At 54.0% G+C, this 27,240-nt stretch overlaps 2 protein-coding genes across 7 annotated transcripts; one reads left to right on the top strand and one right to left on the bottom strand.

The window, feature by feature from the left end:
- Positions 1–11,551: 11,551 nt before the first annotated feature.
- On the bottom strand, positions 11,552–23,636 carry Sppl2b (signal peptide peptidase like 2B). Of its 4 annotated transcripts, none has more exons than XM_051177258.1 (15): positions 23,530–23,636; positions 18,776–18,895; positions 17,855–18,037; positions 17,428–17,517; positions 17,089–17,228; positions 16,872–17,011; positions 16,674–16,770; positions 16,084–16,200; positions 15,035–15,116; positions 14,762–14,836; positions 14,629–14,691; positions 14,439–14,538; positions 14,148–14,225; positions 13,596–13,756; positions 11,552–12,848 (listed from the first exon to the last, which is right to left on the bottom strand). In XM_051177258.1, the coding sequence occupies exons 1-15, from the start codon at positions 23,578–23,580 to the stop codon at positions 12,588–12,590; spliced, it is 1,758 nt and encodes a 585-aa protein (XP_051033215.1). In that variant the 5' UTR covers positions 23,581–23,636; the 3' UTR covers positions 11,552–12,587. The 4 variants fall into 4 exon arrangements, with proteins under 4 accessions (XP_051033215.1, XP_051033213.1, XP_051033216.1 ...); XM_051177256.1 differs by having other exon boundaries at positions 16,872–17,014; XM_051177260.1 differs by having other exon boundaries at positions 12,698–12,848; positions 14,148–14,250; positions 16,872–17,014.
- Positions 23,637–23,692: 56 nt separating this feature from the next.
- Lsm7 (LSM7 homolog, U6 small nuclear RNA and mRNA degradation associated) lies at positions 23,693–26,131 on the top strand. 3 transcript variants are annotated; one of them, XM_051177332.1, is made up of 4 exons: positions 23,693–23,738; positions 24,244–24,334; positions 25,201–25,272; positions 25,868–26,131. In XM_051177332.1, the coding sequence occupies exons 1-4, from the start codon at positions 23,733–23,735 to the stop codon at positions 26,008–26,010; spliced, it is 312 nt and encodes a 103-aa protein (XP_051033289.1). In that variant the 5' UTR covers positions 23,693–23,732; the 3' UTR covers positions 26,011–26,131. The 3 variants fall into 3 exon arrangements, with proteins under 3 accessions (XP_051033289.1, XP_051033288.1, XP_051033287.1); XM_051177331.1 differs by having other exon boundaries at positions 23,696–23,738; positions 24,241–24,334; XM_051177330.1 differs by lacking the exon at positions 23,693–23,738 and adding an exon at positions 23,981–24,007.
- Positions 26,132–27,240: the final 1,109 nt, after the last annotated feature.

Below are 27,240 nucleotides of genomic sequence, written 5' to 3' on the forward strand. Positions count from 1 at the left end.
GTTTGAGGCCAGCCTGGGATGGAATTGGTTTCTTTGTCATCAAAAGAACAAACTTTCCCCCCTGTTTTTCAAGACAGGGTTTCCCTGTGTAGCCCTGGCTTTCCTGGAACTCGCTGTGTGCATCAGTGTGGTAGGATATTATTTTAAGGTGTGTGACTTTTGTTTATGCTTCCTTTGTTTAACTCTGTGAAGCTGTGTTACTGTGCCTGTCTAAAACACCTGGTGGTCTAATAGAGAACTGAACAGCCAATAGCAAGGCAGGAGCAAGGACAGGTGGGCTGGCAGGCAGAGAGGATAAATGGGAGGAGAAACGAGGAAAAAAGCAGCCACGAGAGAACAAGGGGAGGAGGGCATCAGGGGCAGCCACCCGGCCACCCGGCCAGCCACGGCCACCCGGCCAGCCACGGCCACCCGGCCAGCCACGGCCACCCGGCCAGCCACGGCCACCCGGCCAGCCACGGCCACCCGGCCAGCCACGGCCACCCGGCCAGCCACGGCCACCCGGCCAGCCACGGCCACCCGGCCAGCCACGGCCACCCGGCCAGCCACGGAATTAGACGGGAAAGCAAGATCTACAGAAGTAGGAAAGAGGAAAGCCCAGAGGGAGGGAAAATGTAGGTGAGTTAATTTAAGAAAAGCTGGCTAGAAATAAGCTAAACTAAGGCCACACATTCAAAACTAAGAACAAGCCTCTGTGTGTGAGTCATTTGAGAGCTGAGTGGTGGACCCCCAAAACAGAAAAATGTGTATCATTACTACACACCAGGCTGGCCTTTAACCCAGAGAGCTCTGCCTGCCTCTGCCTGTGAGTACTAGGATTAAGGCCCATGCCACCATTGCCAGCTAAAACAACAAACTTAAAACAGAGAAACAAATGAATACTTCATTAAAGACACACACGGGCTGGATAAAGGGTGAAGGTGTTTGCTGCTAAGCCTAATCTCCTGAGTTCAGCCCCCAAGACCCACATGGAGGAAGTGTCACTCTGACCCCTGCAGCTTGTCCTGTGACCTCCACACACTCACAGGAAATGAGCAGGCATCTCTCCTGGAGGAACCATATTTAAGCCCCTCGGCTTTTCTCTCTCTTCCTGAGAAGCCCACACTCACAAAGAAGTGTCCTACTTTTTTCCTGCTCTCCTCTCCTTTATGGAACCCAGGCTGGCCTCAAACTCACAATCCCCCTGCCTCAACACAAAGATAATCATTTTCATTTCATTTGCTGGGTGTGGTGGTGCACACCTCTAACCCCAGCACTCAGAGACCTCTGGAGGCTGGAGGATCTCTGGGAGTTCCAGCTTGCAAGGGTTCCATTGGGAATTCTGCCACAAAAGAAGAAAATTAATCATTTCATTTCATTTTGAGACAGAGCTTCATGTAGCCCAGGCTAAAGTCCTGATCCTCATGACTCCACCTCCGGAGAGGGTGCTGGGGTGTTGAGCATGCACCATAATCCCTGACACTTATGAACCAGAGTGCACCCTCTGCTAATCTTGGCATCTCCAGGCTGAGGTGCCATCCTTAAGGGAACATGTCTCTGCCTGAAATGGCCACCATGCATGGCAGAGGGGACAGGGCAGCAGCCTGGATGTCACAACACTTACATTTTATTCTTACAGTTTAGCTACACTACTTCTGGAGAACAACTATCTCTGTGAATCTCTCAATGAAATAAGAAAAGAACAAAGCCACAGAGACATGCTGAACAGTAAGTCCAGCCTTGGATTGCCAGGAAAACCTCACTGATGGTCATGGCACACACACCTGTGTGTGCACATGCACACACACGCACACATACACACACTATGCATGCATCCATACACACACGTGCACATGCACAAACACATGCGTACACATACACATATGTGCACACTAGCACACACACACACTGCTCATTTGTCCTTGGCCTCCACACAGTCTTGCCAACAGTGACCCTGCTCACAGAGGACTTGCTGCTATTGAGTGCTGAGCACAGAAGCACTATTCAGCACTTTCTCTCCATGGTAATTACCATAGGGCCGCCGCCCTGGCTGCAAACACACAGCCCAGAAAGGGGCAGATCCAACTCTGTGAACCTTGGGATGCCTGGGCCAGGGAGACCAGGACACCAAGAACTGCTCCACAAGAGGCAGGTGAGGTGGCACACACCTGTCATCTCAGCACTCAGAAAGCTGAGTCAGGAGGATTGCTGTGAGTTCAATGATAGCCTGGGCTACAAGGCAAAGTTCAGGCTAACAGAAGATATATAAGAAAACCCTTTCAAACAATACCACCTAGGCACGGTGACACACATCTGTTACCCCTGTACTAGGATGAGGGGGATCCTTGGGTACACAGCGAGTTCCAGGCAAGTGTGGGCTACCAAGGGAGACATTGTCAACAAAAATAATGGGAATGATAGTTGGAGGGTCTGGAACATATAGGACTTTGTGTGACAAGCCCTGGTCTAGATAGGGGTCCAAAAGCTCAAACTTTGGGGCCAAATCTAACCTGACACTTGGTTTGTAAGTAAGTTTTTTGTTTGTTGTTTGTTTTTGTTTTGTTTTGGTTTTTCCAGACAGGATTTCTCTGTGTAGCTCTGGCTGTCCTGGAACTCACTCTATAGATCAGGCTGGCCTTGAACGCACAGAGAACCACCTGCCTCTTCCTCTCAAGATTAAAGGCATGCAATATTATGACCTGGCAAAGCTAAAATTTATTTATTTATTTATTTATTTATTGGTTTTTTGAGACGGGGTTTCTCTGTGGCTTTGGAGCCTGTCCTGGATGGAATAAGCTCTTGTAGACTAGGCTGGTCTCAAACTCACAGAGATGCACCTGCCTCTACCTCCCGAGTGCTGGGACTAAAGGCCTGGGGAAAACTCAAATTTTTAAAAACACTGAAAAATTAAAAACAAGCCCAGCTGATAGGATGGCTTGGTGGCTGTCAAGCCTGGTTAATTCCATCCTGGGACCCTCACAGTAGGAGACCAACTGCTATAAGTGTCCTTTGACCACACAGCCTCAGTGGCACACAAACACACACTCAAATAAACAACATAGAATCAAAACAAAATAAACATTTAAAAGCCAGCCATGGTGGCACATGCCATCAATCCCAGCACTTGGGAGGTAAAGACAGAAAGATTGGGAGTTCTAGGTCAGCCTCAGCCACAAAGCAAGTTTGAAGCTAGCCTGGGCTACATGAGACCCCCCCATCTCAAAATGCAAAATTATTTTTATAAAGGGAAGAGACGAATGAGAGGTAGGCTCACAGGCACCAGAGACTGAACTTTGAAGAGATGTGACAGAAGGTGACCTAAGGTCCAGGAGCAATGCAGCCAACAGCCACCCCACTGCGGGACACACCTGGCTTGTTCCCACCCAGAAAAATCCTGTACATGCAGGGCCAGGAGTGGGTATCAATGGCCAAGCAAAGAAAGTTCAGAACGCTAGCAGAAGCGGCTCCCACCCGAGGTGACCCTGAACCTCACATTCTCAGGGAGGCCCTCCAGCCAAATCTGGCTGGGGCCTCTCAGAGGGCCTGGAAATGGCCTCCCACTGGGAGGCCTGGCACAGAGGGAGCAAAAACCCAGCCAGCTCAACCCTCTTTGAACCAGAGATGATTGGAGACTCCAGAAGCCCCAGGCAGCCCCTGCCCATGGGGCCCTTAAATGGCACTTTCTAGGGGTCTTGAGGGGCAGAAGCCTCTGAAGATGTGGGTACTGGCTGGACATTACCTCACATGAGGCAGGAGAGTGATGTAGCATAGCTGGCTGGGAAGAGGCCGGAAGGGGCAAAAAGCCAAGGGATGCTTTTTCCTACTGAGGCCTCTGCCTACTGAGGTGGGTAGGATCTGAAGCTCAGGGAGCGAACAGCCCTGCCACACTGCAAGTTTAGTGGAGACGAGCCTGGTTCATGTTGGAGTGGCTTTTGTTGTTGTTGTTTGGATTTTTGTTTTTGTTTTGTTTTGTTAACAGACTCCAGGCCTGTAGTCTGGAATTTGTGATTCTCCTCAGTCTCCTGACCATTGTTATCACAGGCGTATGTCATCACATCTGGCTTAAAGTGGCTTTTGTTGTTGTTGAGACAGGGTTTCTCTCTGCCTATCCTGGAACATGTACATTTCCAGGGCATAGTGGTGCACGTATGCATATGCCAGAGCCAGGGACATGGCTATCAGGGAAAGGCACTTGCGGCCAAGCCTGATGCCTGAGTTCCACCCCCAGGAGAGATCCCAGTACACAGAGCTGCTCCCGAACATGGCACGCTTATGGGCACACATGTACAAGTGAAATAAATAAATAGATAGATAGATAGATTTGGCAGAGCTTAGGGGCGGCAGACAGTACCCTGTGGCTGGATTGTCACTTCATCCCTCCAGATGTATGGAGACAGGTTGTCTCTGACAAGCCAGTGTTTTAACTTCAAAGAAAGGTGCAAGATAGAAGGTGCTGGAAGATTCTCCAAGCTGATAATCTCAGGCTACAAAAATAGGTTCTAGAATGGGTTTTTAATCTCACTGCTTTTCGAAGACTGGGGGTGGCGGCAAAGGAAAGGTTGGGTAAACGTTAAGATAACCAATTGAAAGTAATGAAGAGGAAGCCATTACCATTCGAAGGTGACCTTCAGCCAGATTCTCCCTGGTGTGCATTTTTCCAAAGCCACAGAAAAGACTAAATTTTCAGGTGTCTAGGGAGATGTGAGAACTTCCCAGACACACTGACCCATACATCAGCAGTTGGAGAACTCTGCTCTTCTGCAGTCCAAGAATGGCCACAAAAAACTGCCTGTAGGGTCTTCTAAGATTCAGACCACAGCTAACCAGAGCAAAGTCACAAGTCAGATTGGTGTCTGAGCCTGCAGTGGACACCCTCTGGGAAGCACAGGGGCTCAGAAGCCTAAGGCAGCAGGATCATGAGTTGGAGGCCAGCTAGGGCTGTATAAGACCCTGCGGCTCAGTGGGGTCTAGCACAGGAAGTCACAGTTCCATTCCCAGGACCATACAAGGCTTGTGGGGGTGCACACCTGTCTTCCCTGCACTGAAGGCATAAGAAGCACAGGAATTCAGGGTCATCCTCAGCTGTAAGGAAGCCAGCCTAATTTTACATCTGAGACCCTTTCTCAAAAGAATTAAACGAGTGGTGGTGGCACATGCCTTTAATCCCAGCACCCGGAAGGCAGAGGCAGGTGGATCTCTGTGAGTTCGAGGCCAGCCTGCGCTAGAAAGTGAGTTTCAGGATAGCGAGAACTACACAGAGAAACCCTATCTCAAAAGATTAAAAAAGAAATAAATAGAGGCTAGGCTGTCATTTCAGCTGACCCTGAGTATTTATTGCCAGCTACCTAGGGTCTCAACCTGATCCTTCTAAGTCCTGACATGATCTGGTCGGTTGTTTCTTCACCTAACTGTATTGGTGACCCGGGTCAGGAATAAACTGAGGGTTCCCAGAACGTGTGAATCAGGAGTGCAGTGGATAGAACTGTGACTGTGAATTCGTGGGGTGACTTCTGTTTCCAGACTCTTGGCTGTGCCAGGGGAGTCTCAGTTTCCAGCCAGCTTGTCCTCAATGCCACCCTAGCACTTGGCAGTATCGGTTCTGCATAGAGCGCAGAACAAGCAACAAATGAGGCTTGCCGCAGGCTAGTCAAGCATCAGCCTGAGATGAGGTGGAAGACATTGCTTAGTCATGAAGACACCAGTTACTGTTAGGAGTGAGGGACACAGGGTGGTCACTCCAGCACCCTAATTCTGCAGTCTGTGGGGATTCTAGGTGGGGTAAAGTAAGTGGGGCATACTTCTAGCTCTGTTTTACTTTTTGCAGGCTCTCACTCTAGCCCAGGCGGGCCTTGAACTCCCAACTCCACTTGCATTGACTCCTTGAGTAGCTGGGGTGACAGGCCAGCACCCTTGTTTGCTTGTATTTTGATTTTGGAGACAGGGTTTCTCTGTGGCTTTGGAGCCTGTCCTGCAACTCTCTTTGTAGACCAGGCTGGTCTCGAACTCACAGCTCCATCTGCCTCTGCCTCCCAAGTGCTGGGAGCACCGCATGCATCACCACCATTGCCACAACTGCAACCAGCCCTCCTATCCTGCTCTGCCCTTTCTCAGCTCCACTCCCTCTAGCCTGGCCCCAATCATGAAGTAAATCACTCAGCGAGCCTAAAAGAAATGTAATAAGCTTCTTCCTTTTCTATCTCTCTCTTTGTCTCTGGCGTTTTTGTTAGCCTTGCAAGAGAAGAGGTGTTTGGAAGAAAACTATTGATGCGACCTCTGGAGTTCTGTCAGGACTATAATATGCCCGCCCGGAAGAAAGAGAAGCTGCAGATGGTGTGGGAGGCACAGGAAGCTGAGAAACAGGGAGGTGGGGGTGGTAAAGGTGGAGACTCAGAAACAGTTCAGATACCCACGGCTCAGGAAAGGTGTTGGCACTGGCCTAAATGTACCAGGGGACTTGATGTAGGGACATTAGTGGAGATAGACTGTCACCCCATATCAGTTCTTTCTGTCTCTCTCTGTCCCTACCTCTGTCTCTATTTGCCTCTATTTCTGTCTGTCCCTGTCTATCTGTGTGTCTCTCTGTATCTCTGCGCATGTTTCTCACACTCTCTCTCTCTTAGTGCCTGTCTGTCTGTCTGTCCCCTCCCTCTTTCCACACTGAGTTCAGGAGGCTTGCTCATTCACAATGGTCCCACCTGGCCCCAGAATCACAGTGAGGGGACATCAGAGTCCTCTTTCTCTGGCTCCTGAGAGCCACAGATGAGATAGGCATGGATGGAACCTGGCATCCATGTGCCCTTCCTGGCATTGGAATACCCACATAATCCCCTTCCTGGGCCAGCACTGAGAAGATTCCCATGAAATGGCTGGAGGCCCTTCATGGGTCACCACAGTGGAGACACTATAGGTGGCCAGGAATAAACTGCCTCTCGTAGGCCTTGGCAGTCACATACCACTATAGTGCACGACACACTCACTGCCACCAAAGCCCCACATTGCTGTGCTCCAATATCCATGGCCACTGATGCAGTCCCCGTGGACACATGAGAAGCACCACACACAGACACATGTCATCACAACCTTACAGATCTCATGTGACACACAGGAACATTCATGGAGCTACTGATAACCTCCAGTGCACACTCACAGCCAATCTGGGCCACATGACTTGGTGTGGGGCAGGTTCCAGCCTGGGGTGGTGTATGGCATTTGGAGACCATCAAGGAGGTGACTAGCATTTGCCAAACACCTGGCCAGTTGCTGACCCAAGTCCCCCCTTTCTTGCAGTCTGGTGGGGCTGGGATAGCCCTGAAGTGAAGATCTGTCCAGGGAGGGTCCTGGAGCCTCAGTGTAACCCAGGGGATGGGGAAAGGGAATAAGAGACTTCAGCCATCAAGGACCATAAGCATAGCCCCATACATGGGTGCCATGAGTGATTTCTGACCAGGTCCAATGTGAATCACTGACCCCTAAACAGCCATCACCCCTGTATAGTCCCTTCTTGGGACACATAGGACTCCCTCAATGTCACACCCTATCCACAACTTCTTGAACTCCCCCCCCCACTGCCTCCACCTCCTCTGTTGACATAGGATCTCACTCTATAGCCCTGGCTGTCCAGGAACTCACTCTGTAGACCAGGCTGGCCTCGAACTCACAGATGTCTGCTTGCCTCTGCCTCCTGAGTGCTGGGATTAAAGATGTGTGCTATTAACCACATCCAGTCTTGCAAGCTCCCTACACCCACTGGGAGGCCTCTGAGTCTCCTGGCATGTCTCAGTTCTATCAGTTCTATCAAGGAGAAAGAGACAGAAAGCTGGGGTGGACATGGGGAAGGTTTGGGTGTGTGTGTGGGGTCATCGATCCTGTACGTAGCCATATCTGTTCACCCTAATTGAGACACCTGACCTAGCTTTGTTTGCGCAGTCTTGGCTCTTCCCACTCTGCCCAGGGGGGAGCTCCCAAGCTCCACTGTCTGCACAGGGTACCCCCAGCTTCTTACACATGCACCCCACATAGGTACACCCTCATACCCCAGAGTTTTGCGAGCTGCATACTCCATCTTCCCAAGGGGAATCTAAGCCCTGCAAGGACCCCAGCTCACCGAGTTCCAGCCTTCCAGCTGAGCAGGGCTTAAGCTGCAGCAGACACCCAGACACCTAGGAGCCAGAGCTGAACTGGGCCGGCAAGGAGGGGCAGGGCTTACCACAGGTGGGAGTTACCTACCCAGGGCACCACCCTCACAAATGGCCACACACCCCAATCACCTTCTCCTGAGGTCAGGGACTGCAGGTGGCTCCTGTCCACACCTGCAGGAAGGGGACATGGGATCAAGTGGGGGGCGGGCCTGACCACAAGGGAGGGTCCCTGATTGGCTAGGTGGGCTGTGTGTGAAGTTGGTTCCACAGGCAGCTGAGGCCCCTGGGCAGGGGAATTGGACAGAGGCTCAAGCCTGAGGACTCAGGGGCCTCTTAGGGAGCAGGAGGAAGTCAGCTGAGTGTATACATGTGATGTAGGGGTTCTGAGATTTCCCTTCCTCCCTTCCTCTCTCCCTCCCTCTTCTTTCTTCCTTCTTTTCTTCCCCCTCTTTCTTTCCTTTCCTTTCTTCTGGTAGGGTCTCAAATCGTCCCTATACTGTGGCTAGAACCCACACTTCCCTGCATGCCAGGTGAACTCTCTGCCAACTGAGCACTCTAAATTGGTTTATTGTTTGTTTGAGGCAGGGTCTCATGTAGCCTTGGCTGTCCTGGAACTCACACTGTTGACTAGGCTGGCCTTGAACTCACAGAGATCCACTTGTCTCTGCCTCATGAGTGCTGGGATTAAAGGCGTGCACCGCCATACCCAGGTTATGTCTGTTTTATAGAAATATAGCTATAAGTGGTTGAGTGTCTCCCACCATGGGTGCTGGCACACACTTAGGTGAAATCTCATCCTCTGGAAAAGCAGCAAGCACTCTTAGCCCTGAGCCATGCCCCCACCCATCTGTCTCTGGCCTGTTTGTTTTGGGATTCCCTCCCAGGCTGGAAGCACAGGAGGGCAGCCACATGCATCCAGCATTTACATGGGTTCTGGGGATCTGAACTTTGGTCTTTGCACTTGTACATTATGAGTGTTTGACTGCCGAGCACTGCCCCCCCCCCAGGACCATTTCCTGAATGGATTGATGGCAACATATTTGTACATTCTCTTATGGTTTATTTGGGAGGAATGGCTGCAAGCCATAAGGAGCCGTGTACAGGGCTAGTGCAGGGGCACCCCTGAAGCCTCAGCTGGGTGGGGTGTCACCTGACCTCCACTCCACTCGACTCCCAGCCTCAAACCCTATGCACTCTAGCTCTGACCTACCTGTCCCATGTCCCCTACCACCTGCAGAGTGATTCAGCTGATGGATGAGATGCTGTGTTTACCAGACAGGGCTCAGGATTGCCCTGGTATCTGTGTTCCTTCCAGACAGGGAAGGTGTATCCTGCCAAAGACCTGGCATGAGCTGGACTCCAAACCCCATTCTCTCCAAGGTGCCTCCAGTCTGCAGGGAGGTGTCGGCTCACTTCACAGGGACAGGGTGAGGATTCTTGTGGCTACACTCCTCACTTGAGAACCCAATGCCCTTGATTATAGCCCACCAGACCTTGCCAATAGGAAATGAGTTCCCTGACTCCTGCCATACTCAAGGCTGCTGACATCCATCTCTAGCGGGGTACCCAACATTCAGACTCCTCCTGTGTCCCTTACACATTGGGGACCTTAATCCAACAGGCACATTCCTCCAGACAGCCTGCCCTAACACCAGTCCCTCAATTCAGAGCCGGGGCATCTCCTGTGCTGAGCTGAAACCTCTGGACCAGGGCTGCATTTTGCTTCACCAGGCTGAGCCATTTGGGGCAGAAAAAGTCTAGGATTCTCCCATGACATATTTGCAACCCTAGTAGTGCCTGTGATGGAGGTGCTCTGTGGGATGGGTGTGTGGAAGGACAGATGGACATCCATCTGCATGTGTGCATTAGCAGGTAGGTGGATGGATGAATGATGCATGCTTGTAGGTATGGATGGTAGTTAGGTTCTGGATGGCAAGGGAGAATGGGTGGCAGCATTTACGCTTTGGCTGTCTCAGTGTGAGGACATCCTTTGTTGGTCACTAGTTTGTTCTTAGTACCCACCACTCACACAGAGTTACTTCCTCACCCCTGCAGCTGGCTCCCTTTTCCCTCCCCAGGCACCCACTAGCCCTAGCACCTTCCAAACAGGGCAGAGGCTGTGGGTGGGCCATTACATCTACCTGCACCCAGCTGTGCAGCCCTCCATGCCTGAACTCATTTCTGGGCAGCAACATTTCCAAGCACCTGCTGGATACTGTTGTTGAGCCCACTGGGTCCAGTCTGTGCCTTGGTCCAATGTTGAACTGCTTTAGCACTGAGCAAATGAGTAAGGGCACATGCTCCATCCTGAGCTTATGCACGGAAGGTTAGGTTAGAACCCAAGTACTGGACCAGCAAGATGGCTGTGTGTGCATAAGTGCTTGCCAGCAAGCCTGATAACCCAAGTTTGATCCTCAACCAACTCCAAATGGAGGTCCCCAAAGAACCTAATTTTTTTTTTTTCCATTTTTGAAGCAGTCTATGTAGGCCAAGTGGACTTTGAATTCATAGGGATATTTTGCTAGAGGTGACCTCTAACTCATGACGACCCCCCCCCCAGTACTGGCATGGCAGCTATGTGTCACCGTATTCCAGGTACCCAGTGCTGGCAATGGAACCCAGAACTTTGTTCATGGGAGAGAACACTATCCAGTTAGACCTAGCCCTGGTCCTCCCACCACCATGGTTCCATGTGACCCAGCTCCTACCACCACGTGTCCTGTGGTTCCATGTGCCTTATATCCCGAGCCCCAAAGCTTCAACTTAGGCATTTTTAAATTAAAATTTTAATTATGGCCAGATGTGGTACATGCCTTTAATCCCAGCATTTAGAATGCAGAGGCAGGTGGATCTATGTGAGTTTTAGGCCAGCATGGTCTACAGAGGGAGTTCTAGGACATAAAGGGCTACACAGAGAAACCCTGCCCCCCATAAAAATTTAAATTAAGTGTGTATGTCTGTGCATGTGTGGGTTCTCCAGAGCTATTTACAAGCCACTGGGAGCCTCCACCTGCCTAGACCCTCACAAAGAGCTTCGAGCACTAACCGCAGGTCCTGGGGCTGTATCCTTTTTCTGTTTCTTTTTTTAAGACAGACCCTCACTATAAAGTGCTGCCTGGCCTGGAACCTGCCATATAGACCAAGCTGGCCATGAACTCAAAAGATGCACCTGTCTGTGTGTGTGCCACCAACCTGGCTGAGGCTATGCAACTGGCAGCAAGGCTCAGTGGGAGGTTGGGGACCATACACATCTGTGGTCCCCATACAGCTAAGAGACACCCTTTCTGCCAACGAAATCAGGGCATTATGGGGACAGGAGGTGAGGAGAGTCTGGATCCATGGGCTGTGGCCACTCCATGCCTGTCAGGACCACTGAGGGATCTACACCAGGGCACTCAGGTGTCCTGACAAGACCTTGAGGGACAGGGCCAAGATGAGTATGAAAAGCTGTTTAATCCCCTGACAACCAAAGGCCAGGGCCCTCAGGTGGCACTGCCCAAAGCCCTTCTAACCAGCTCAGATGGAGGAACCGCTTGGACACCCAGTACGAAATGGCTTAAGTTAAGGCGCAGCCCAAGTGGCAAAGCAGGTGGCTGGGCCCCAGTGCTCCTGTCTCTGTCCACTCTAGGACAGGGGTGCCTATGGGAAGTCGTCATCCTCCCCGCTCCCTCCCCAAAGCTCTAGAAGGACTGGCCAGTTGCCACTGCCTGTCAACCTGCAGCAGACACACTTTCCAAGCAAGTGTGAGTGGACACAGGTCCCAGGCTCCATCAAGGGTGTGAGGACCGGCCTCTGCCTTGTTGACATGCAGCATGTGTAGTGGGCTCCCTGCAGGCATATCTATCATGGAGTCCAGAGCCTGGCTGGTGAGGTAGAGGACAGATGCCAGGTCCAGAAGCCACTGTTGGGGCAGAGAACAGTGGCCATGGCATGGAAGACTTGCACATCTGAGCTGAGGGCTATTTGCCGGGGACATGGACCCATTTATGCATGGCCAATTCCCACTCTTGCTGCAGTCTGCAGGACCTGGAGCAAAAGCCATTTACTGGCTTGGGACAGTGACCAGCATTCTCGAATTCATCTAGGTGTGGACCTCCTGAGGGGTATGGACCCCTCATGACGACTCAGGCCCTTAGGCAGGGTGCCCATATGCTCCGGTCCCACAGAGCCCTGTCCTGTGGAGGAAAGCGTGGCCGGCTGGGACTGCGGGGCAAATGTTGACGAGGCACCAGAGGCAGCAGCCTTGCATGGAGCGGGCAGCAGGTGAAGCTCACAGCCTGGTGCAAAGCGGAATTGGGCGCCGGGGGTGCAGCTGTGGTGGGAGAGGGCTGAGCACCATGTTAGGGAGGGCACCGCGCAGGTCTGCTGCCCAGGAGGGTGGCAGCTGTCCCTGTTCCTTTCAAGTCTCAAGTGGCCAACATCTGTGTGGCATGGAAGGCTGTGAGGGCCCAGCTCTTGTGCCTCCTCTTCCTAGGCTGATGTGCCTGGCTGTACCACAGGGCTGGGCTGGACCTGGTCCCCATTTGTGGGGCTGGATGTGCTGGCCATGGAGCTGTTGGGATCCACAGGAGGGTCTGCAGCTCCTGCCTCCTCAGGCAGGCCTGCCTCCTCAGTGGGCAGAGGTCTCTTGGCCGGCTCTTCACCTGGAGGCTGCTGGGAGAAGGGGGCATCTGAGTCCCTCGGAGGCACAGGCCCCTTGGTTGGGGCCCATGAGGATTGAGGTACATCCTTCTGGAGAGAGGGAGGAAGCTATGAGGCTGGGACAAGTGGGCAACAGACCCCAAGGGGGTAGAACCTAACACAAATGCAGGGTACTTAGAGCAGGAGGCATGCAGCACCATCTAACGCCAGTGCCATCCAGAGCCATCCACAAAGGCTGCAGAGCCCAAGCCTCCAAGGCCCAGGGCAACAAGTCCTGGGAGCAGGCATGTGGGAACCCTGCTCTCCCTCTACTTCTCTCACTCCTCCTTGATGCTCCTCCAGACCCCCTGGAGCAAGCCCACCCACTCCTATGGCCAAATGCACCCTATGGGAACCAGTAGCCCTGAAGCCCAAGAGCAGAAGGCTGGCCCTGAGCAGATTCTCTGCCTACCCCAGCAGCTGCCTCTGTGACACCAAGGAAGTCCTGGAACATGGAGCCCACAGGAAGATGAATCCAAGAAGTAAGGCTCCTCTTGGGGAGCCTTGTGTCATTTACTGCCTGGAGGGGGTGTCGCCTCTCACTCCTTTGCTTTGCAGCCCTCCACCTTATCCTCTACCCTCTCTGGCTGGAACAGGGCCTTACAGGGAGGGCTCTGGCAATCCAGCCTTGGGTCACATCCAGTGAGTTCCCACAGGGAAGGAACCACAAGCCCAAAGTGTGACCTTCCAGAAGCAAGGGACCTGGGCCAGGGGCTCAGTGGGAGCACAGGAGGTTGGACTCAACTTGACCCGCAGCCTTAGGGGCTATCACCGCAGTCATAGCAAACCGGTATTCACCGCAAAGCCGCTGCCCGTCCAGAAGGCACCCAGTTCCTGGCGCCACAGCGCCACGGTGCAGCTCGTCATCAGTGTGCAGGGGACCAGGTAGAGCAGTGCGGGCTGGCCACGCTGCATGAGGACAAGTGCCACAAATGTCACCAGGAGACCCAGGCCGTAGGCTGTAGGGACAGAGTGTCAGACAACCTGCTCCCAGCAGGGGCCAGTGTAAGTGATAAGGGAAACAAGGACAAGGATTTAGGCAGGTGTGAGGTACAAGCTGGCAAGTTGGGACTCCCAGAACTGTGGTAGCTGAGGCAGAAGGATTGTAAACTCCAGGCCAGCTGAGCAACATGAGGCCCAGAGAGAAAGAGCCACAAGTCTGTGCAGGTTAGGGAGGAAGGCAAGTGGCTGTGGGAGCCTGTGTGGGAAAGTACTGCCACTAGTTCTGGGCCAAGCACCTGACCACTCATGCCCAGCCCTACTGGACATTTCCAGCCTAGATGCAGTGGCAAATGGGACTGGGGGGCCTAAGGTGACAGACAAAAGGCAGAGAGCAGTGTGGCCACCTACCAATGGTACAGGCCACAAAGTAGATCCTGGAAGACTGCACCTGGATGTCGAACCTGTGGCAATAAGCCACCAGCAGCCCTGGGGAGATGCAGAGTCACCACATCTATTGCACAGCCACGGGAGACCAGTGTGACAGGATGACCCACAGGGTGATCAGGACCTGGCAAGCTTGCCATATAGCCACGCACCACCCAGGAGGCCATCTCACTCCCAGACCCTTCCTGAACTCTAGGCCCGGGTGCCATGCCCACAGACCACCTGATGGTCCCACCCCTTGCACTCAGCCCATACCTGGCACCAAGATGTCTCCAAAGCCTAGGAGGGAGAAGGGCCGGTCACACAGGGAGAGGGGTGAGGTGTTCAGCCTAGGTACCTTCAGCACCATGGGCAGCTGTGGGGAGAGCAGGCCTTAGGCTGGGCCCCACGCTCACCACCCCTGCCTGGGCTCTTAGCCCAGGGCCCACATGCAGGAGTGACGTACCTTCTCGTGGGTGGATGAGTTCGAGGGCCCAGTGGCCACCTCCACCATGATGCTGTTCCCACTCTGCACAAGACAGGCTTGTCAGCCAGGGTGGGGGAATGGGTGGGCAACTGGGAAGGCAGAGGGGACCTACCTTGGTCAGGAAGGGGGTGATGAAGACGAAAAAGACATCATAGATGAACAGCACCAACAGCAACAGTGTGCAGGCCTGTGAAAGCAAGAGCCTGAAGGGCCACCTAGCCCAGGGCCCAGGGCCAGAACTGCATCCATGACCTGTGCCCAGGACTAATGGCCCAACCAGGGCTGCCCCTATGATCACACCCTAACACCCTGTACCCGTTGCCTTGCCCAGGCCCTCAGACCTCTACCCAGGACTGTGCCTGCCACACTCACTGGCAGCCCTCACCTTGAAAGTGGGCAGGCGGATGGTCTTCAGCATGTACAGGCAGAAGGCAATACCCAGGATGTCCTGCAGGACCCAGGCCCACCTGGGAGGAGAACACTCAGTAACTAGCAGCCCTTCCCTTGCCTTACCCTACACCAGGCAGCCACCAAGGGCCTGCCACCAAACCATGAGGTGCACCCCGCATGCCCACAAGTGACCTCAGGCCCCAGAAACAACAGTGTCACCAAGCTGGGTGGCAGGGCCCAGCAGCTTGGACTGGCTCCAAGCAGATATCGGGTGGGGCTCCATGTGGGGTACAAGCCAGAGTGACGCTCCTGTCCCCTCAACTGTGGAGTTTAGGAGTTGGAACTGTATGGGGCCAGGGCTGTGCAGCCAGAGGAAAGGGCTGCCGGGAGAATGTGACTCTGCTGTTCCTCACTGCAGCCACCATGTACAACATGTGGGGACGACAGGGACACCTCTCATGTACACGACTCAAAACATCCCCACCCCTTTCTCCTCCCAGTGATGTCTGTTAGAATACCAAGAAGCAGGGAACCCAGGAGTGCCTGGCTGCCTAGGGAGAGGCGTGGGCTGTGCCAGACGGTGTCAGTGACAACAAGGAGCCAGGTGGGGACAGGCAGGCTGTCCTCTGGACCACAGCGCCAGACCTCTGACTTAAAGGGGAGTGTGCAAGAACTCCACGGGAATCCAATGCAGAGGAGAATGGGGCCCCCTAACCATGGGGGCAGGTGGCAAGTGGCACCAAGGCATCAGGTGCTGCTTGAGCCCATGCCAAGACAGTAGGTGACAAATAGTGGCTCTGGTCTAGCATGTCCCCTTGTCCTTCCCAGGAGTTGAGTGGAGGACGGACAGCACTCTTATCTAGATTCCAATCAGGGTAGGGCTCTGGGCCAGGCCCAAATGAAACGGGACACGGGCAGGCGGCAGCCTTGGTGTGAAGCCCTCCAGATGGGTAGCAGTGGGCCAGGCTGGGCAGCAAGGGCATCCAAGGACAGCAGCGGGAAGTTGACGGGGTGGTTATCAGCAGAGCCTAGGGCAGCACTTACTGGTCCTCATTGCGGAAGACACCCCACACTACGGTGACAGTGACACAGAAGAGTGCTAGCAGCAGCATGCGGGCCTGTGGGCGCTTGTGAAAGTACGGCAGGTTGTTGTCAGGAACCCTGGAGGGGACCACCCGTCAGCGTTCCTCCTTCACACACTGCGTGCAGTTTACCGCCACACCACCCCAAGTCACAGCTCCAGGCTCGGGCCTGCTGTCCCGTCCCACCCCGGAGCAGAAATCCCTAAATATATGGCTGTGTCTTCTCCTGCTGGGACAGGTCCCTCTGGCTTCAGGATAGCAACCCCCAAATAGCCTCCATCCTGTCACTGCTGGCTTCCAGTGCCCAGGGCCCCTCACCTAGCCCACATGGCGCTGAGCAGCAGTGCTGGCCTATTGGTACCCCAGGGGCTAGTAGACCTTCCCAATCTACCTCAGCTGCCTCACTGCCTGGGACCCCTGAGCCATGCCTCAGCTGGACAGGAAGGGGCAGGGTGCACAGGGGCCTGCTGCCCCAGTGCCCACCCCACTGCATGATGAGCACTTAGGGAGCATCTGCAGTCTCTCTGAATGTGCCAGCAGGGAGGTGCTCACCTGAATGTGCAAAAGGGCAGCTTGCGCACACAGGGTGCCAGACAGCTGTAGAGACCAGTGGAGGAGGCCAGGCAGAAGATGCCGATGATCACGTAGACTGCGGGACGGAGGGGGAGAGCAAGAGAGGGGGTGCGGAAGGGTGAGGGTGGGGTGGGGAGGGAAGGGCTCTGCCCCAGGGTGGGTGGGGCTCCAGCGTACCCAGGCGGTCATAGAAGTAGTAGAGCAGCACCAGCATGAAGCAGCACATAACAACAAACACGCAGATCATGACTGGTGTCACATCCACCGCCTCATCCTCATGCTTCTCGGGCCCATCGTCGCGCTTATGCTTCATGTACCTTCTTGGAAAATATCAGGGTTACCCGGGGCCGGCAGCTTGGCCCCGCCTATGATGCCTGTAGTAGGCGGCACTCACTTCTTTACATCACGGCTGCCGGCCCAATAGCCACCGAGGGCGACGGTGCCCACGGCCATGACGAAGATGATGACCATGTTGTAGTCCATTACTGGTTCGCTGGGTGCATACAGTGCCACCATCACCGCATGGCCAAAGAGCTGTCCCCAAGGGGAGAGAGGGCTTAGAAGGTGGGAGGCACTATGCCTCGGCTCTACTTAAGTAAGACCCACCCAGAAATCTCAGGATCCCACCTGGAGCCAATACCTAGGATCAAGGCCCAGAATCCACAGCACCTGCTCCTACGACCCAGGCCTCAGACTCTAAGCCCCACCCACCCTGCCACGCCCTGGTGCCTACCCTGAAGATGTCTTGCAGGTCCCTGTGACTAAGCAGGGCCACAGGGATGCTTATCTCCTCATACTGTGTTTTGTTGCCTCCTGGAGGGACCTGTAGCAGACAGGAAGTATAGGATCATCCCAGCCCTCTGGTGCCCAGCTCTGCACCACACCCTGGTATGCAGAAGGCCTGAAGTTCAGGTTGGCAGGGCCAGGAGGCTCCTCTCACCTGGCCCAGCACAGTGGCCACTCTAAGGGTTCTCAGACCATTAGCAACTGGCCAAATCACATCTATCACGTGTAGCCTCAGGGACTCAGTGCCAGACTCTAATGTCCCTCATGTCTTCACCAACCATTTCCGGGTTCCACAGCCCTCTCACAATGCTAAAGCCATGGTCCCCCAATGCTGTCCCCCCACCCCAGAGGTGATGGAGACCTGGGCACCCTACCAGCTTCTCCTTGCTGACTATCAGCAGTGCACGTGCCCCGCTGCCCTGGGCCAGCCGCACTTTCTCATAGAAGGTACAATTGCCCCGGGCTACCAGCCCAATTTGGTTGGTGAGGTCTTCCACAGGAAGGTCAAGGTGGGAACAGAGCTGCGTTGAGCTTAAGTCTCGAAGCTTTAGGAGAGACTGCAGAGGAGAATGGTATCAGGGCCACCAAGTCCCACAGAAAGACAGGGAGCAGAACACGCTAGCAGTCCCTACAGGTACCCACACCAGAACAGCCAGGCCCTTCCTCCCTGGCTGGGGTGGGACCCAGAGGGCTGCTCTGAGGACCCTGTGAGATATATCCACACAGCATGCAAAGCTAGGAATTGGTGAACCTAGGAATTGGTGAACCCAGGGGCCACAAAGTCCTCTCCCTTACTGTAAACACTGGGATACCATCCAAATGCCTGGTAAGTGTCCCAGCCTCAGTACCAGTCACAGTGGCATTAAGCATCACTCAAGGCTGAAAAGGCAAGCTGACCCACGGCAAGCATGCTCAATACCATGAGACTTTGGGCCTAGCAGCTGGGCAATCACACACATGCACAAAGTGCACACCCCATTAAGTATAGATGGGGAGGGATGGAGAGGCCCTCTCAAAGGACAGGGAATAGCGTGGGGCACAAGCAGATATGGGGGTTTTGAAGGATGAGGTGGATGGACAGTCAGTCACCTACCCAAGCCCTGTCTGACCAGGCTCCCCAGCAGGCCTGCCTCCCCATAGCCTCACTCAGCTTTCATTCCTGAGCATGAAAACCCAGGCCCAGAGGGATGGAGTCCACGCAACTAAGACGAGGCGAGAGTGAGTGGTAGCAGCCAGATGCAGGATTGGGTGTCCCCAGCAGGCCACAGGCACATGTGGCCTAGTGTGCAACCTACCACTTTGCTGAGGTCATGTGGTAGGTGGGCCCACTGAGGGTTGTAGAGGATGCAATAGTCCTTGCCCCGGGTACCGCCACTCTGAGAGACCACTCGCAGCATGCCAAACTCACAGGCCACCTACAATGACAAGCCAGTGTCAGGACTTAAAGCACCAGAGGAAGTGACGATACCTTAGAAAGGAGGGCCCATTACCATGGTCTTGGTGAGGGCACCAGTGAGGAAGACAGCAAGGACACAGCCACCTTCCTGGTGGTGCAGCTCTCATCCCACACTTGGGAGGCTGAGGCAGGGGGATAGCCATGAGTTTGAGGCCAGCCTGGTCTGCAGAGACCCTGTCTCAAAGAAGGGTGAGCTCGTTCCCTTCTGACCCTTGCACCCTCCTCCTGATACTGGCCATGACTGCCAAGAGCAGCATGTCACAGAATGGTCCTGCAGAAGGGACCTCTGAAGCAGGGAGCTATAGGAAGACGGACAATCCCCAGAGCCAGTTATGCCCTACAACCTTCTCCTGGCTCCCATTACATTCCCTGGGCTCTGATGACCAGTACCTATAATGCTATCTACTAGGACTGCACAGAGCCCCAAGGAAGCCAGCCACCTCTCTGGGCTATAGTAGAGAGATCCCAGAAGAGAAGCAAAGGCTGCTTGCATGCCCTGGCCCCCTGGCCCTGGCCTGGAGCTGGGGATGCCCCCCAAACTACACCTGGAGTTAAGGGTATATGCAGCCCATAAGAGCAGTACATGGGGGTAGGAACAAAGCAGGGGACAGTCATCTGTGTGGCCTCTGTTGAATGTGAGACTCAGTGGTTTGCCCTGAGAAAGGCATTAGCCTCCTTATCAGCTCAGGCCAGCAAGGTGAAGGGGAAGCAGATACGATGGGCAGATTGGCTGTTACAGCTGGGAGAGTGTGAGTTGGACCCTGTGCTACTGAGCACTGCCTGGGCTCCAAAGACCCAAAGCTATGGGAAGAAGCAGACAGTGGAGGGGCAGGGGCTAGGAAAAGATGAATGACAACACCCCCAGGCCCACCCTTAAGGAAGCATAAGGGGCTAGGCATGGTGGAACATGGCCTCAATCCTAGCACTCGAGGTAGAGGCTTGTGAGTTAGAAACCAGTCTGGTCTACATATTAAGTTCCACCATGGGGCCTGAGTGGGCAGAGCCATCCAAGTCAGCCCCACAGCTGCAGTGCAGAGAGTGAAGAGCAGAGGACTCATGAGAAACGACTGGCAGTAGAGGATTACACAGAAATGTCCCCATCCGTGCTGTTGTGTCCAGCCTTTCCCTGATGAGGGAAACACCACCACAGCGCTGAGTTTGGCCATGGCCAGTGTTTCCTTTTTGAGATCCTTTTAGCCACCAAGACAAGCTGGGAGAGAGTGTGAGTTAGACAGACTCTTACTGCCCAGCCTCCACAAAAAGGGTTCCGTACAGGGCCTCAAGGTGGCTCCCCAGGCCCAAGTTCCAGCCCACAGGGCAGAAGGGAGACTCCCCCAAGTTGTCATCTGACCTTCACATGTGATACAGCATGTACATGCAAATACACACAGACTCAAACCAAAATCAGTGTTTTAAAAAACTAGTTTCATTAAGCTCAGAGTTCCACAGATCTGCAAAAACAATAAAGTGTACCGCCACTGCAGTTGCTTTCACACAACAGCAGGTCCCTGATGCCAAGCACACCACAAACAGGCTGCAGAAGACAGAAATCAGGCTGGGCTGAGGTGGCAGTCCACTGCTTGCTGCAGGCTGGTTGCCACAGTCAGGGAAGCCACCTGTTAGGGAAGACTTACCTCTAACAGACCTGCTAGGATAATGGGTTCCTGTGTCACACTACAACTTGCCACAGGGGATGTGGTGCTGGTACAACAGCAGTGTGACTGTTAACAGGTGTAATCAACTACCTACTGCTTACATGTGTTGTCAGGCAAAGGCTTTGGGCTCAGGTGATCATAGTGTGCAGCAGATACATAGTTGTTATTGTTGGGTCTCATGTAGCCCAGGCTAGCATCCAACTCTTTGTAGCTGAGGATGACCCTGACCTTGCCATATCCACCTCCTGAGTGCTGAAACAAATAGGCACACACCTACCTGGTTTTGTGGTGCCAGGGATGGGATCCATGGCTTCATCCATGCAACAGTCTGTGATGTGCCTGTCAAGACGCCTTCTAAACATCTGTGTTTACATGTAAAGCTCATGGCCACTGCTGGCCCAGTCAGTCAGAGAGTCTTGAGGAAAATGACTTAGCTGTGGCACAGTGGACCAATGGTCTGCCTTCATCAGAGAAAACACCCACATCTCCCTCCCAAGGCTCAGAGCATGTCACAGAAGAGGAAGGACTGGAAGGGGCTGGTGTGTCTAAGGATCAGAACTCTTATCATAACTCCTGAATTCAGAAACCTGTAAGCTCACAGGCCCATTGCCAAGGCCACACAAGTGGCACCTGATGAAGGGAGACAACCCAACATCTGTCAGGCCTGCCAGGAGCCAGCTTTTCAGCCACCCTCAGCCCTGTAAGGACCTCCCTAAGCTCCACCTGGGTGGAGTCATTTCTGTCATGTAGGTGATCTATCTGGGGCACACAGATTTTGTTTACATCTCCCCAGAAGTCACTCAACATCTAGACCCTCTTGGCTGCAAGAGGGAGATTGGGTGTCGCCTGAGGCCCTGCCATGGGCTTGGGATGAGGCTCTTTGTGAAAAGTACCTTTTGTGTAAAACTGAAATCAATAGAACTGCCTCTTTTCACAGTGGTCATTTACAAGCACAAAGGCGAATTCATGGCTGCCCACCCAACAGGCACATGGCAACCTTCTACTCAATCACCACACGGACAGCACAATGACATGCTGAACAGGTCGGGCTCTTCTAAGAACCAGTCCCTAAGGCTTGGTGTCCTAGTCACACCTAGGAGAACTGAGACCAGAAGCCACTTAGACACATCTGGGTGCCATGAGCCCCTAACACCTCAGAGTGCTGGGAAACCAAGACAACATGACGGGGAGCATGGTGGTGGGGGCCTCAGGGACACCAGAGGCCTGCTCGGGACCATGTAGTCCCACTGAACACTCCTCTCCTGGTGGTACTGGGTCCAGGACTGCCACCAAGCCACCTCCTGCTCAGAAAGCTAGCCTCACTACTGGGCACCTGGACCAGGCTATTGGGGACCCAGCCAAGAATGCCACCCACGCTTGCTCCCCTCCAGATGTGGGAAAGGCAGGGGTGGCTGTCACAAGCAGGACAAAGGCCTGCACAGCTAAAGCCCCCAGGCACACAGCTTCTCTGCCAGCCAGGACCCAGGCCTTTCTGCTCCACTGTCTCCAACCACCACAAGGAGGAAACCACCTCCCCAGGTGTCAACTCCAGTCATCATGTGCTCATCCTACCGGAAAGCACCATCTCTCATATGTAGGGCTTGCACCTGCTGCCCACAGCACCCTTCCTCTTCCATCCTTGGCAAACTCCTATTCATGCTTCAGAACCACTAAAAAACCCTCCATCATGTAAAATAGACCAGTAAGAAAGAAACAGGCCAGTCAGGGCATGTCCAACCGGGACTAGATAACCAGGGGCATTCTGAAGTCAAAGAAAAGACAAGGAGAAAATAGAATAGCCTCGGTGGACATCACCTGCCCAAAGATGGAGGCTTCCAGACAGGCCAGTGGCCCAGTAAAGATGAAGGAGAGTCCTAACACACTTTCAAAAGCTCATGCCCAGCCAAGAGCCGGATGTAGGGATAAAAACAGGCAAAGGGAGATGAGGGCCACATGACAGAGTGGCTAGGAACCACACGACTTCTTAGCCAATCAAGGAGAAGCATGCCAGTCATGCCGGCGCTGGGGAGGCTGAGGCTCAGTTACAAATTCAATGGTAGCCTGAGCTATAAAGGGAGACACTGCTACAAAATCTTGTAATCTAAAAAAAAAAAAAAAAAAAAGATTTAAAAGAAAGATCCAGGCCCAGGGTCCATGAGAGAAGATGAATATATAGGATGTCAGAAGCACAGGCTACCCTGTGGGCCATCCACATTAGAACCCAGCAACTGCTCCACGTGCCAGGGCTGCAGCCCGCCCTCCACCATCCACTGGGGCTGGAGGCTGATGCACAGAAACAACAAACAAGAAATCTAACAACTAAACCAAGTCATCCCAGTGCTTGGGAGAGTGAGGCAGGTGGTTTTTGGTAAATCCAGGTTAGCCAGAGCCTAATAGGCTGTTCAGGGCCAGCCTGGGCAACATGGTAAAGTTAAGAGACCAGCCTGGGCTGCAGAGCGAGTTGGAGGCCAGCATTAATTACAGAGTGAGTTCAAGGCTAGCCTAAGCTACACGGGGAGTTCAAGGCCAGCATGCGACCATATCTCAGCAAGCAAAACACACCAAACGTCCTGCCTCGGCACCGGGTCGATGAGCATCCCGCGACACCCTGAGGCCCACATAGGTCCCCATCCCACCCCCGCGTTTTGCACTAACTGACCCAGAGGTGGGGACCCCCTCCTGCCCAAGGTCATGGAGCAGAAGCCGGGTGCAGGACTGCAAGCACCCGGGCGGCGGCACTGGACGCCCCCGGGGGAGGGAGGGAGTCAGGGACTCGCCCCATTCTGCAGAAGGGGAAACTGAGGCTGGCAGGGGCGGCGGCGGCAGTTGGGGCCCCGCGGCGCAGGGCGGGCTAAGCCCGGCCGGAAGTCTGCGGTGGCGAGAGCGAGGGGACGATAGCAAACTCACGGCCGCAGTCACGAGCGGCCGTGGCGCTCACCTGGGCCACAAGCAGCAACAGGGCCGCGGCCAGCCGCGACGCCGCCGCCATGTCGGCCTGTCCCACCGCAGCTCTAGGCGGAAGGTTTCCCGGCAACGCCTTCGGGACCCCGGGACACGCATGCGCCGACCCTGCGCGTGCGCGGACCGCCCCTGGGTAGAAGGGGTGGGGCGGCGCCTGCGCAGCGCGGTGCGGGCGGCAAGATGGCGGTGAGCATTGCTGAATCGCAGAGAAAGCAGGGCTACGGGCACGAGGGACTGTAGAAGCGAGAACTGTAGGACACAGGAGGACCAATGAGAGAGTGGCGGACACCCGAAGACGGATAGGGAGACAGGGGCGCGGAGGAATTGGAATCACGTGGGACTGCACACCGGGCGTCTTGTGGTTGCAGACCGGGAACCTGAGGATGCAGGCGGGAGGGACATGGAGATACAGCCGGGGGACATAAGGATGCAGACCGGGCGACATGGGGATGCAGGTGGGAGACATGGGTGTGCTGATGGAGGACATGGAGATGCAGACAGGGGACATGGGAATAGAGAGAGAGATACAGACTCAGCGACCTGGAATTCAGTTAGGGGGAATAGGAGATGGAAATGAGGTTGCAGATGGAGTTATGAGGGCTGTAGGATGGTCGAAAGGAGTCGCTGGGTGCCAGGTCCAGGCAACAAGGATATGTTAAGACTGGGCCTCACTCCCTCCACTCTCCAGCAGGACAAAGAGAAAAAGAAGAAAGAAAGCATCTTGGACCTGTCTAAGTACATTGACAAGACCATCCGAGTGAAGTTCCAGGGTGGCCGGGAAGGTGAGTGGGTACAACAGGGCCCCTAAAACAGAATCAGACTTGTGACAAGCAAGGGAAAGCCACACAAGGCAGGCATTTTAACTCTTAATAAAGACTGAGCTTGGGCCATCCTTTAATTTGAATGGTATCAGTATGTCCCAATTATGGATGGGGATATTGAGTCCCAAGGAAAGAAAGCCAGGTGTGGTAAGCACCTAGACCATTATTGGTGGAGCCTGAAGGAAGAGGCCAGAAAGCTGGGAGGACGTAGAAGAAGGAGGCAAAGGAGGGACAGAAGGAAGGAGTCCTTAAGAGCCTGGAGCTAACAGGGACCCAAGAGGTTTCCAGTAGCGGGAACAGGGAAATTCCAGGTCAGTCTGAGCTATGTAGCAAGACCCTGTCTCCAAAATTCAACCAGAACTGGGCTATAGCTCAATGGATAGAATGCTGGTTTAGTGTACAGGAAGCCCAGGGTTTCATCTCCAACCCCATGTAAACCAGGAGAAGTTGCACAAGCCTGCTATTCCATCCCTAGGGAGGTAAAGGCAGGATCTGGGAGTTCAGAATTATTTTCAGGTTGCCTAATGAGGCCAGCCTGGGCAAATGATAGCAAAAAAAAGGAGGGGCTATTTTGTATTGCATGGAAACTTCAGAATTCGGTGTGGGGGATCATAACATTTTGTTGACACTTGGCCCACCATGAACTCACTATCTATGGTCCCTTCCACACTGGAAGGAAGAGAGTGGCAGTCACAGTCACCAGGCCACCACATAGGGACACACCTCTCCATGAGTTCTGTAGTGGTAACTGTCCCCATGCTGGGGTCTGCAATGGGAGGACAGCGACATCATCCTTACCCATCTCTCCCCTCCCTGTATTGCTCAAGCCAGCGGGATCCTGAAAGGGTTTGACCCACTGCTCAACCTGGTGCTGGACGGAACCATTGAGTACATGCGAGGTGAGCTGGATGTGGTTGTCCCGGGGATGCCACCAGGCCCTGTTTCTACTCCACACCTGTGGGGTCACATTGCAACAGGTGGTTGTGACCTAGGGTGCAGGTCCCTGCCGATCACCAGAAAGGTGACAAGCCTGCCATGATGGCCCCAGGCTTCAGACTTCAGCTCCTCCCCCTCAGCCCTCCTGGGGATGGCAGGAATGGTGTCTGCTGTCCTCTGTCTGGAATGTCTGCCTGTGTCACCAGCTCCAGGGTGCATAGGATCTCAGTTTATTCTAAAATAGCACCCACAATGCCTGCAGCGTGTCCCCTCCTGCACCCACATTAATTACTTTCTGATAGCTCCCTGTCTCTATCTCCTGTTCACTCTCCCCGGAGCCTCTGCTTCCCCCAATGACCACTCCTTGTGGCGAGTATCTGCCCTGGGTTATTGTAGAATCCCAGGTATCCATGCCCACAGTCAGCCCTGAGACCCGAACACCTGGGTGTGACGGTCCCCAAACGAGAGATGGGACAGCCTTCTAAGGTCCTGGTTGTAGAGTGCTGGGTGGAAGGACATGTCTTCAGTTCCTCTTACCTGTCATCCCCCCGCCCCCAGACCCTGATGACCAGTACAAGTTGACGGAGGACACTCGGCAGCTGGGGCTTGTGGTGTGCCGTGGCACGTCAGTGGTGCTCATCTGCCCCCAGGATGGCATGGAAGCTATCCCCAACCCCTTTGTGCAGCAGCAAGATGCCTAGATGGAAAGCTTCCTGGGCCCAAGGACTCCCTTCCTGTGTGAACTTGTGTTTGGTGTTTTTGTTTCTGGTTTTTTGTTTTTTAATAAAATTGCCCACTTGAGCACCCAGGTGTCCTCCCCTACCCCTTCTGCTTTGTCACTTTGGTCATCTGAGAAGCCAGGGGTGGCTCAGGCAGAACACAGCACAGCAGAGACTGGAAAAGCCTGGGGAGGTCCCCTCAGCGGGGCCCAGCCTCACCTCAGCCTTTCCTCTCCCGCTGGGCTGTGGCAAGAAGACAACACCTTTTGGACTCTGCCAGGACTTGACCTTCCCCACATATGGTCCTCAGCGGCACTGTCCCCAGTGCATTGTCCCCTCCGCTGGGGAGCAAAACAACCTGATACATGCAGGCAGGTGGAGAATGGAGAGATGGCTGCTGAGCACAGTGGCTGGCAGGGAGCCTGGGTACCTCAGGCTGGGACAACTGTCACAGGGAAAGGGCAGGGGCCAGGGCAAAGCAGGGCTCTACCTAAGGACAGATGGCAGAGACTGCTCTGCAGCTGTCCTTGAACCTATACTGATGAGAGACAATTATAGATTAGGGAATTAGTTCTGGCCCTCAGCCCTCCTAGTTCCTTCCCTTTACCTGGGGTCTGAATCCCATGGCCACAGTCCACAGACAAGCAGTGGCTCTTAAGTTTGGGGAGCCTGGCTCCCTGAAGGTTTGACCTTTGGCCAGAGTCAGTCAGGGCCCCACTTCTCAGGGGTAAAAATGAGACTTGTAGCCAGCCAGCCCTGCTTAGCTTTCCCAGGAGCTATGGGAGGACATTAAGTCAGCAAGCTTTGTCCCTGACACCCCTTGAAACTGGTGTGTGTACTCCAGGTGGCAGACTGGAGAAGAGGAAGTCCACTTCTCCCTGTGCATCGGGAAGTGTCCCACCCTGCTGAACTCCAGTCTTGACAACACTCCTGCCTGACCACACACACAGCAGCCATGTTGCCCTCCCTGGAAACTCAGAGCTCAGAAATCGGCATGAATTTACTTCACTTGAGAGTGACTTTCCCAGTTCTAGAAGCTGAATGGGCCATTTATCATAAAGGGTGATCTGTACAAAATGGGGTGCCCTATACCCCCAGCTAGCCTCCAGGCTACTTTCCATTGTATACCCCATGCTGCAAGCAGGACATATGTCCTGACTGCCCTACACCATGCCAGAAACAGCCTAGCTGACAGAGGAGCTTGGCAGCATC

The sequence above is a fragment of the Phodopus roborovskii genome, unplaced genomic scaffold (genome assembly GCF_943737965.1).
Source record: "Phodopus roborovskii unplaced genomic scaffold, PHOROB, whole genome shotgun sequence".
Taxonomy (NCBI): Eukaryota; Metazoa; Chordata; class Mammalia; order Rodentia; family Cricetidae; genus Phodopus; species Phodopus roborovskii.